Source organism: Lactuca sativa, chromosome 6 (genome assembly GCF_002870075.4).
Source record: "Lactuca sativa cultivar Salinas chromosome 6, Lsat_Salinas_v11, whole genome shotgun sequence".
Classification (NCBI taxonomy): Eukaryota; Viridiplantae; Streptophyta; class Magnoliopsida; order Asterales; family Asteraceae; genus Lactuca; species Lactuca sativa.
The window spans coordinates 52,535,564-52,547,838 of NC_056628.2; the positions used below are offsets into that span (position 1 = coordinate 52,535,564).

The 12,275-nt window shown below is 35.5% G+C and overlaps 1 protein-coding gene across 1 annotated transcript; it reads right to left on the reverse strand.

Annotated features, from left to right (window-relative positions):
• Positions 1–218: 218 nt before the first annotated feature.
• On the reverse strand, positions 219–1,195 carry LOC111905314 (zinc finger protein 8). The gene has a single exon (XM_023901004.3). It carries the CDS (start codon positions 1,075–1,077, stop codon positions 346–348), a length of 732 nt encoding a protein of 243 aa, XP_023756772.1. The 5' UTR covers positions 1,078–1,195; the 3' UTR covers positions 219–345.
• Between the last annotated feature and the right edge of the window lie 11,080 nt (positions 1,196–12,275).

Here is a 12,275-nt window from a genome sequence, read left to right on the forward strand (position 1 = left end):
TTTTTTTTCTGCAGAATTTAATAAAAATGTTAAATCCAAAACTAAATATCTGGTTCTTTTGCTCTTGATATAATTTAGCCCTAATTTTAATTTTATCACCACCAGTTTAGGGTTTTTGATAATCAAATAGAAGGAAACCAAGAAAGGATTCGGTTGATGTACTTTAGAACCCTATTGATACACATGCACATTTGAATAACAGTAATATCTTTGTTAGATTTGATGAATATCTACTTGAGCATCATATCTTTCATAAAAATGAAATGGTAGTTCTATAAAATGCTTCTAAAGAAAACTCATAAGACGAAAATGGTAGATAAGGCTATGAAGTTTTGAGATGTAATGTTACAGATGCAAGTCAAGACTAACTTGATCTTGAACGCTCGGCTTTGAATCATACATATAACTAGAGCTTGGAGGGATTCTTGACGCCCTTAACCCGTCATTCGAAGATATCAATGACGAGGTGTTGATTGAATTGTCATAGTTAAATGTTGATGGCTGGGCATTTGGATATCTCCATAAGGCCAATGGACTGCCATTGATGGGTGTTTGATGAGATGTGTAGGAGGAGTTACCTCCGTAGAATCTGTTATTATAGTTGGTGATGGTTGACGCGGCGCCGGTGGCCTGGTGGTAGTAGGGTGGTGATGGGTTGGCGGTTGTGGTGACATAGCGGTGGTAGTTCATAAGGCCATACATTTGTGCTTCGGAGAAGCTCCGATGAACCATCGCTGACTGGAGGTGAGCTCGTTTGGCGTGTTGTCGTTCTCGTTTATGTGCGTTTTGATGGCCACCTAAGGCTTGTGAAGTAGGAAAGTTTCTGCAACAGTAATGGCACTCGAACTTTCGGCTACTTTCACCGATTTCTTTGGATTCTTCATGGGTGGCGGCTGAAGCATCAATAGTACTGTCAAAGTCATCAGAAATCATGGCTGCTGAATCACCACCACCACCAAATTCTTTGCCGAAGAGCCTTATGCCTTTTTCTTTGAGAGGTGATGGACGGATGAAAGGAAGTTGAGAGAAAGACTCGACGTTCATGAAATCATGAGTTTCTCTGTCAGTTTTTTCCATCGGAAAGTGGTGGCAGAGGGAGAACGGATGAGCAAAGTATGAGGAGTAAGAAGATGGTAAATAAGTTACATCTGGGGGGAGGGGGACCTATAAAGAAAAAAATGGAGGTTTGTGAAATTATCGTACAGGGAATTAAGAAATTAGAACTAGTCCATTTTTGTGATGTGTACCATAAAAAAAAAAGTAAATTATGAAGCGACCTCCACAGTTATCATCGGTGAACTTAAACAGTGGTTTGATGGTGCATAATTAGTAAAAAGGATTAATCATTGACGAGAATGTCCAGCGTAGTCGTTCTCTAATAATATAGTTGCATTAAAACATCCAAAGTGATTGAGAAGTTTGTACAACCATATTTTACACATTTATAAAAAAGTTATAAGCATATTTTGCAAAACCGTGTATAAGATTTGCAAATGTAAAACTAATCGTCCTTTCTGTTTATTTATTTATTTATTTTTTTCATTTCCAATCTATATCCTATATAAAACAAGAAGGATTTTTGGTGAGTTGTCACAAAAAAGAAAATTTTTATGCTAGTGTCGGAATAGCTTGATTTTGGATTAATCAGGGTTGCCTTATCCTTTTTTTTCTAACTTGTAATCCACCCTTGTCCTCTTTTTCCTAACTTGTAATCCGATTATGTGTGGCTATGTATATTCGGTTGATTGCAGTTATGGCTTAGCTTTGGATATGATGATGAAGAATAAGTATAGGTGTAATGACAGTATTAACCTTTCAGTTGCATTGTAAGGGTTTTGGTTGTTTCTGGTTGTTCATAATTCGTTCCTATTAATATCCTATGTAACTATTGTTTATTGTGTGTATAAAGGAAACATATGTTGTGTCAATGGTACCAATCATTTTGGGATATTCTTATTTCTCATTCCTATACCCATTTTTAAAAATAAGATATCGACCATAGATTGGGGGAGGGGGATTGATAGGTCTACTTGCCCAATTGTCTTTTGTGACAACCCGGAAATTTCTACCCGGTACATCTAGTCAGTTAATCTAAGTTAAACTCATTTCTATTAACTCCTAGCACTGATTAAGGGCTTATTTAAGCAAGTAAAGCCTGTAGTACAACCAAAGTTTGAATTAGGGATGGGTTGGTTTAAGATTTAGGGTTGCAAATAGGTCAAACACTCCATCAAAAGGAGTGTGTGGTCGCACACCCGAGTGTATAGCCGCACACACGAGTGTGTAGCCGCACACCCGAGTGTATGGCCGCACACACGAGTGTGTGGCCGCACACCCATCCTACAGCCGCACACTCATCCTTATTTATATAGGGTGACCCCTTCACTCATTCCTTTCATTGGGCTGCACTCTACTTTCTCTCTCTAAAAACTTCATCCAAGAACACTATAAGGGCCTAAAAAACGTGAAGAACTCCATCATTTAGCTTGTTATATAGGTAAAACACCTAAATCTAAGCCCGAAACTCTTCATGTTCTTCGTGTTCTTCATCACTTTAGGTGTACGGCCGCACACCTTCATAAGGTGGCCATACACACCTCAAAAACCCTCCAAAGTGAGAGTTTTGGCTCTCTATCTCTTAGTTGGACTTGGTTTGAGCCTTGAAACACTTGAAAATCGACGTTTGGAGCATAAACAAAGAGTGTACGGCTGCACACTCCCGTGTGTAGCCGCATACACAGCCTGGCCGCACACCCATGGCCGCACACATGGCCGCACACACCTTAAAGGTGGCCATACATCCACCTCATGCAATCCTTTAGGGCTCTAACACTTAGTACAAGTAGTCCCAAGTTCCTAGAGTGGTTCTCCATCACATTTAGTGGTGAAATACCTCCATTTGACTCCTTTATGTGTTATTGCATGGAATTTAGGATCAAATCGTGCTCAAGGCTTCACTTGAACATCCAGTGTTTCGTGTCGATCCTTTATTCAAATCACCCGAGGTGAGTTCATACCCCTACGTTTTTCCAAGTTTTTCATGTTTTCAGGGGGGAATACAAGCAAAAGTTCAAGGAAACTTATGCTCAAATATATTATTTTGTTTAACATAATTATATTTTCAGTATGCTTTTAAACACGGAAAACAGTTTTACCAACCGGTTAAGAAATCAACACGTAGAAACAGTTTTCAAAACTAGAACAATGAACTTGTGAACCATGTAGTAAAATGTATTATTTTATAACGGATTCATGCAAATCATAAACAAGATTTTCTGTATTATTACTTGTAAATTTGTTAGGCTAAGTTTGAGACACGTCCTTGGTAACACTCCCACAGAATTAGAGTGTAGGACTAACACTTGTGACCATAGTCTCTTGTAGGGAGAGCATGACTGTTGTGTATAGATCTATACAGGAATGACAGTCCCGCACCTCACTGCTAGCTACAGTCGGACCAGTAGGTCTCTGAGTGACAAAGCCATTAAGGATATAGGCTGTTGTGGGCTATATCCAGTCAGTTATGGTCATAAAACTCACAACTTAGGTAGCAAAGATTTACTTTTGTAATAATGAATCAAGTGAACTAACCTCAAAATAATAACTGATTTAATTACTGGAGGGTATTAATAATAATACCTTCAGGACTTAGTTCATCACGGTTTTCTTTTGTTTAGTTTTATTTATGTAATAAGGCTAATATACCTCTCTGGGTGTGACCAGGGTTTTTAAAAGAAATCTGCTTTTATCAACACGAGTATGGTAGATACTTGCAAACCTCAGTTTAAAACGGATAATCAACCATCAACCTTTAGGGAAAATATAGGATTTTCCCGGGATAAACCGACTATTCAAAACGGATTGTTTTACAACCAACAGATATTCATATTCATTCCACGACACATTGGATTGTACATGTTCTGTACGAACCTGGAAGTCATGGAATGAATGGGTTTTCAAACATGTTTTTCATAAGAAAATATAGGATTTTCTTAAGGAACACTTTTCAAAAGGATTCAAAGAACACTTTTCCACCAAAACTAAATGCTTATGAACCCACCAGCTTTATGCTGATATTCTTTCAAAACTGCTTGTATTCTCAGGGAATTAGTAGACATGTATTTCCAGGAGTTCGGAGAAGTCGAAGTGTTAGAGTCGCACCTTTCAATTTTACTTTTAATAAGAACAAAACTATGTATTAAACAATTTAAACCTTTTTCACATATGTATTCAATGTCTGGTTGTGCTTACTATGCTTGCTATGATACAATTGTTGTGATACTACGCATGACGTCAGCCACCCCCGAACGTTTCCGCCGTTCCGGTTTGGGGGTGTGATAGATTGGTATCAAAGCCATTGTTTATAGTGAACTAAGTATACTGAACCTTACATGGTATACAACTATAAATATTAAGGGGCCTAAGTGCTCTAAACTAAAAGTATACTTTCAAAAATACAAGTGTTTTTATATAAGTATACCCGAGTATCAGAATCCATGTCGTAAGTAGAACAAAACAAAAGTATTTGGATGTTAGACATCGCGGTTAAACTTGGGCAGTTATGTAATCATGTCTAGGGTGAAAGATAAACTGAAAACTGTAAAAATTAAACATATAATGGGCCAAAGCTTAGTAAGTTCCCCAAGATAACACATACCATAAAAATTAAACATATAATGGGCCCCGCCCGCACTCGCGCCTCGCCCGACATCGGGCTCCGCTCGGTATACAGATCGGGCCTTGCCCGACATACATATAAACACATACACATGCAATAATCACAAGGATACAAAGCATACAATATGATCATTGGGCACCGCCCGATAAACATAAGAGTACATAACATATGCAAGAGTCACGCAACCATCTAGCATCCTAACATAACAAAATCATGACCCGACATTGGTGCCTTCGACCTGCTAAACACAGTGAGGAAGCTCAACTTGAACTACTAAATCACACTGCTAAATCTCTAGTTGTTGTTCTGACGAATCCCCGGGCTATCAATACTAATAAAATCCAATTAATAATTAGATTTCAATCCATAACCATTAGTCCAAAATTAAGGTAAAATGACCATTTTACCCCTTACCTAGTTTGCTCCAAGACTAAGGCCCAAACCTATGATCCAAAAGGCCTAAATACAAAACTAATCATCCAAGGCTCAATCATGGCCCAATTTTCCAAATTGGGCCCAATTCCCTTTATGGGCTTTAATCCAAGGCCCAAAAACATTCCTATCCCAAAACACTTGAATTCACATGGCCCAAGAAAAAGCCCTAAACATCCAAGCCCAAAATGTGGCCCAAACCAAAGACCCAAGATTTTGAGGCCCACTCTGTTCAGTATGCGAGGCACACTCAGCTCGTACGCACAGCGTACTCGCCTTAGGGCTTGTACGTTAAGCGTACCTACTTGTACACCCAATGTACTCCCTCATTCAGTTAACTTTCATTTCCAGCTCTTAATCCATAAAGACTTTACTCTAAAACTTAGATTTGACTTCGTTGGGCTAATTTTTCACATAAAGTTGCTAACTTACGTGCAAGCATGGCTTAATGAAGCTCTTAAAGCTCAAAACGACTTAATAGATGACTTAATGCATGCATGAGACAAAAACCCCATAAAATTGCACCTTTAAGCATAATGAACCCTCCAAACATCAAGATCTACAAGATTTAGCTTCTAAAATGGCCTTAACCCATCAAGACCAACTAAAAGTGGACAAAGAAGCATAAAACCAAAACACGAAGAGATCTAAGCAATGAGAAGACAAGGTATGAACTTGATACCTCAAAAGATTTGCAAAATGAGTGATGAACTTCAAGCCTTTCAAAAAGAGCAAAATAAGCACCAACTTTTTCTCAAGAGCTCAAAGCCACAACAATGGATGCTAAGGGTCAAAATTTAGGGTTTAAGAGGTATGGAGGCTGGTAAAAAGGCCAGGCCTACGGACATAAGGAATTTAAATAGGGCACACCCTAAAATTAGGGTTTCATATCCTCCATGTACGCCATGTGTAACCCTTGTATGCCCAGCGTACGAGACCTCCCACCCTCGATCAAACTCCTCCTTAGTACGCTAAGCGTACTACAACGCTCGCAGATTCGGGCTAGTCAATTAACATACAATAAGCGTAAAAAAGTGACTTTTTGATAGAAGATTATTTATATTAAATAATGATAACCAGGTTATAGTGTATGTCACAATGGTTTTGTACATATAAAGAACGCTGAAATCCGAGTTATAACGAAGAAGTTATGATCAGTGGAAGTTTTAAGGCAAAACCGGCAAGACACCGGGAATCGTAAAAAGTGAGTTTACGATAAAATACTTTTTAGCCTTAGCGATATAAATGAAAGTTGTAGTATACGTTGAACCGAGAATGTGCATAAAAAGAACGTCCAAATCTACTTTGTATGATGAAGTTATGATTTTTCGAAGATTTAGTATAGTAGTGCATAGCCCGGAATTCGAATTTTAGATCGACCGATTATTAGCCGACACAATCTAAACAAGAATTGAAGATCTCGTTAATAAGAACTGAACGATATAAAGACAGACGAAATCGGACGTCGGATGACAAAATTATAAATTTTTAACGGACTTTACCTGTCCAGGCCTGTTAAAATACAAATTTAAAAATAAATTCAAAATTAGCCGACGGAGTCTAAATGAAAGTTGTAGATTACGTCGTCACCTACGCGTGGATATAAAAAACGTCAAAAACAGAGCTCGTATGTGAAAGTTACGAAATTATGGCCAAATCTTAGCCTTTGCTTACTCCCCACGGCCTCGCTTCGGATCGTTGACACCTTCCCCCTTGTAGAAGAATCTTGATTTGAATGATTAAATAATATATTTAATCCCTAATTCAAATCCTTAGTTGCTACCTGGAGGGTTTTGGAAACCCTACAGATTCTCCTAAAGCCGTTCATGTTATGCAATCTTCTAGAATTGTCTCTTTTATTCAACTATTAAACAAATACAATTCACCCCTTACATTTTTAATTAATACAATCAATCCCAAATTAATTCTAGATTAATTATGATTTATAATTAATCAATTCTAACTATCCTTGATTAATTTATAGTTAATTATTAACTGTATATTAATTACATAATATATTAATAAATGACTTTACTTTTATTCATCAGCATTATATCAATTTAATTTGGACCTTAGACACTTTAATCCAACGATATTATGATTAAAATATTAATTATGAATGACATGATCTCGTTCGAGTTTTATGAAATATTTAATGCCCAAGTCTTCTATTTAGATAAGATTAAAGAACATCTAAATCTTACCCATTTTCTATTAAGGGTTGATTTCAACACAAAATCTCACACTCATAGATTGGAACAAAATTTTAATCATCCAATGTATGTGTTTGAAACATTAAGGATGATGTTTTCCTTTATAATAATTATATTAAAAAAATTTATTCTACGTACATGATTGAAAGGTTCTATGTGATTGTCAAGTGTAGCCATTGGAGACCTGTCCTTTACACAATCATGAAAGGATTAAGACGCATGAATTTATCATTATATTAACTTTTTTTTTATTGGTATAGAATATGTATGTATTTTATCTTCTAGTCTTCATATAGGGTGATGATTTCCATCCTCATGATACCCTTATTTTATAATATTTGGAATGTATAAAATGCTAACAAGAAAATTTTGTCGATTTGATCCCTATTTTTATTTGTGTACATTTTTTTTTTAATTTACAATGATAATTCATGGGTTGCATTAAAATGGGGAATTTTTTTTTTGGCATTAACACATGTGATAAATACACATTTAAACTATTGTTACATGTTAAGATTTATGGAGTGCATAATTGTATATAACATGAGTTTGATCTCGAGCAAAATGAAAGACGATGATCAAGGGGTCACACAACCATACGGTGTCCAAGGAAATAGCCCCTTATAAGGTCGAAGATAAAAGATCAAGCTTAATCTTAAAGGCATGTTACATTGAACGCCAAGGTGCCTTGCAACCCTACCTTCCCTGGTAAAGCAAGTAGCCTAATCTAATTGTGGCAGCTCTAGTAAGACAACTCGATTTTTTTTTGGAAAAAATTTTGAAAAACGATTTTCAGTTGTAGTTTCCGTAAATTTATAAACCTTAACCAATATTTAGATACATGAGCAAACGTATTTGGAATTCGTCTATTTGGAACTCTCCAATAAAATCTAACATTTAATTTACTTTTCAGCAGTGTTGTAAAAATCCCGACTAGGTCCCGATTAATCTCCGATTAATCCCTAGGCGCTACCCGACCGATTAGAGGGCGCCTAGCGATTAATCCATACCTAGAAAATTACCGAATCAGTAGAAAAAGATTATATTTTAACATTTGAAGAAGTTCTATCTCAATAGAATCTATTTGAGGAATGATTAGTGTTATATTAATCATATTAACCGATTTTATTATGATATGAGTGGTAATTACAAACTTTGTTATAATATTAGTCATATTTAATTTTTTAAAATTCAACGAATTAACAATTAATGGTCTCCGATAAATCCCCCGATTAATCCCCGCTTAGACGATTAATCCCTTAACCCCAGTCCACCGACTAGCAAATGCCTAACATTTTTTACAACCATGCTTTTTAGAAACAAGCTCACTATTTTGTGCCGAGAATATTGTGTGTTCGATACAAATTACCGCAACATGAATTTCTTAGTAACCAACACATTGTGTTGGAGAAATATCAATACATAGAATAACCATTTATGATCTAAGAGATATATGGATTCATTGATTACCAATAATAGCCCCTAATTTGTAACGTCCTAATTTGACATAGTTTTTTTAAAATTTTAAAGTAGAGTATATTAATAATACTTATAGCTAACGGTGGCATAAAAACCCTAGTTTATTTAAACATTGTCAAAACATAGACTAACTATTCAAATCATAGTATAAATTGAACATGTAGAAAACTAAAACATGATGTCAATGCACGTGTAAAATCAAGCCTTGCTCTTCTTACAATCTGAAGAACTACCTGAAATAATTTTAACCAACTGGGTAAGTATGAAACTTAGTGAGTTTTCCAAGATACCATATACCACAATACATATATATACATATAAATAAGGGTTACGAACTTTCGCCATTCTACCAATAACATGTTTATCTGGACTCACGACCTGTCGTCGTTCCATCGTCGATACGAGTCTATAGGTTCATGGTCTGTCGTTGTTCCACCGTCAAATCCTTATATATATATATATATATATATATATATATATATATATATATATATATATTAACGAATAATATAACCAAACAACCAATCATATAGAGACTATACTAGTCCGCGCATATAAGTTTACTCTGGCAGTTCTTATATCCTATCATACATGGATATATATATATATATATATATATATATATATATATATATATATATATATATATATATATATATATATATATATATATTGTAACACATCGTATAGTCAGATAACTCACTTGAGTAATTACTCGAATGATTATCAGCTATCCAATCGGCGATCCATCTGGTGAGAAACGTGCCTAATAAGTATTAACCTACAATATTATAACTTATCAATATCTATGTCAATCTGGTAACGAATAACTAGATCCTTCACCAATCCTAATAACACTGAATGACTATCCAATAAGGATTAGCCACTGAGACAATCAGGAGGCAGGATAATTTTAGAATATGGCTTTTATGAATATAGCCAAGCCAACATGTCTGTCCTAGACATAACAGCCGTTAGTAGATCAATCAATATATTGATTGTGATTAATGATTAATCTACTACTCATAGGTTCAAATCAGATGTATATATGAGTAAGTGTAACTTACTTGAATAGACGAAGTTTGAATATCTATGAGCATAACTTCGACACTTATTTCTTATATCATTCTGAAACTTCTAGCGCTTCACTACTGATAGTATTGTAACTACAAAACGAGAAGTCGAATCACAAGGGATCGAAATGCTCGTGGACGAGATAAAATTTCTCTAGAAAGAGGAGAAAATGATGTAAGAAGTGAGGAGGGGCGATCCTCTTTTTATAGGTTGAGAAACCCAGAAGTGTACTGCACTTATGAAGGGGTGTGCTACACGGGTAGGTAGGATAGTTGTTCTTTGTTGATACCACGTGTCCATGTGGTGTTGGGATGCATGGCTCTGGTGCTGCCACGTGTCACTGCCAGGTATTTTCTCGTCTTTTTCCATAAATCGTAGCTTACACATAATAAAAAAAGACAATATATATATATATATATATATATATATATATATATATATATATATATATATATATGTAAAAGAAGAAATACATGGTGTCCATCTGAAATGAGAGTAAGCCCACTACCATTGCCCCCTCTAATATATTGCATGAGTAGGATATGGTCTCTTTATTCTCAACATTGACCACAACCCAAGCTAAAGGATAAATATGTTTATTTGTATCCGTACCCACTACTACAAGTAATTCACTTCTACAAATTCCTTTTAGAAAACAACCATCAACACATAATACTATTCTACAACCTTCTATCCAACCATCCTTAACATCTTTAAAGCAAACATAATACATTGAAAAAACTATGCTTGAATCTGGAATGATGTCTACACTAAGTTTACTTGTAGAGCCTAGACTACTCCTCATAATTTCCTCATCATAATCCCATAATTTTGCATGATGGTCTTTAATACTACCCTTAATCTCAGTTAGTGCATGCTTATTTGCATTCATACACTGCCTAACACTAACATTCAGCTTAGACTTTAGGGAAACATCAACTTTCATTTTTCTTAAACCCATCTTTGTCCTTTCCAAAATTTCATTTACAAAATGTTTCCAAATCCATTTGTAAGTCACTATTGATCCAAGTTTGTGTCCTACAACAGTTATGATCATCTTTAAGTTACTTAATTTGGAAAGTTCTTTTATTTTTCATCAAAGAGGCCCACAACCTAAAAGGACATTTAGGCTCTTTTGATTTACAACACTTAACTAGCAACCTATTCTTATCATCTTTTTCATAATCAAAATCATATCCATGTGTAACTGCATAGTTTCTCATACAATGTTTAAGCTCTTCATGATTAGAAAATTTCATACCTAATAATGGAACCATTTGATCACACTCCCAAGTTTCATCATGCATAGGGTATGCAGCTGGTTCATTGCAACCACCATCCTCCTCATCACTGTAATCTCCATCTACGTTGATTGAGCATAGTACTCTAAAAAAGGGATCATCAACTGGTCTTTTAGTTAATAACAACTCACTATCCTCTTTGTGCTCACAGTTTCTACCATCAGATAATTTGGAATCAACATCCTTATGTTAATTTTCATCTTCAGTCTCAGCTTCTGGTTCTTCTATTTCTATCCAATCAAACAAAGGTTCGTTGTAGTGATCTACATACACTTAAATCCTTTTGTTATTGGCTATGACACACTCAATAAACTCCTTATAATCACCATCGTTTTGGATGATATTCAACCACTGACTCAAAGTTTCTTTAAAAGGACAGTAGTAGACGACATTGGGTCTCGTTCTTGTAAGCTTTTCAACAAAAACCATAAACTCGGAGAACTCCAACCCAGTGAAATCAACATCTCATACAGATGCTCTATCAGGATCAAAATACACCAGTGGTTTGGGTGAGAAAGTGTCATCATAATGGAAATCAACGATAACGAAGGTTCGTTCTTCTGCATCTCCTGCCCTTGCTCTCTTCACATCTGCGATCGATCAAGAAGGTGAGTGATGGAGGGTTCGTGAGTAACAAAGGGTTTATGCCCTAAGAGTTGCTATAACGGGAAGAAAAACACATAATATGCCACATAATTTTCTTATTTACCTAAAAAAATTTAAGCATCATAAGTTAGGGGGATCACCAGTTAAACCCATTAAAACTGGTCATAAGGACCTTTTGTTGACGATTAAAACCAGTTAAATGGTCATTTTTGAACAAAAAACAACTCTAGCGACCAACTGTGTACACGATATAAACTATGTTACCATCTCAAGTCATTATCCCTTGTTAATAATATGGTTGTTTCCAAAAATGTAATCTCCCCCGTTGCTAACTAAACTCAAGCGAAAATGATCAATTACATGCATTTCTACAAGATCAAATCAAATTACATAGATCGATTTAAAATAGCATTAGATGTAACTGATATCTAGGTAACATTATGAATCTACGCTTTTAGGAGATGGTATGAATTTGATTTTTTTTTTCTCAGG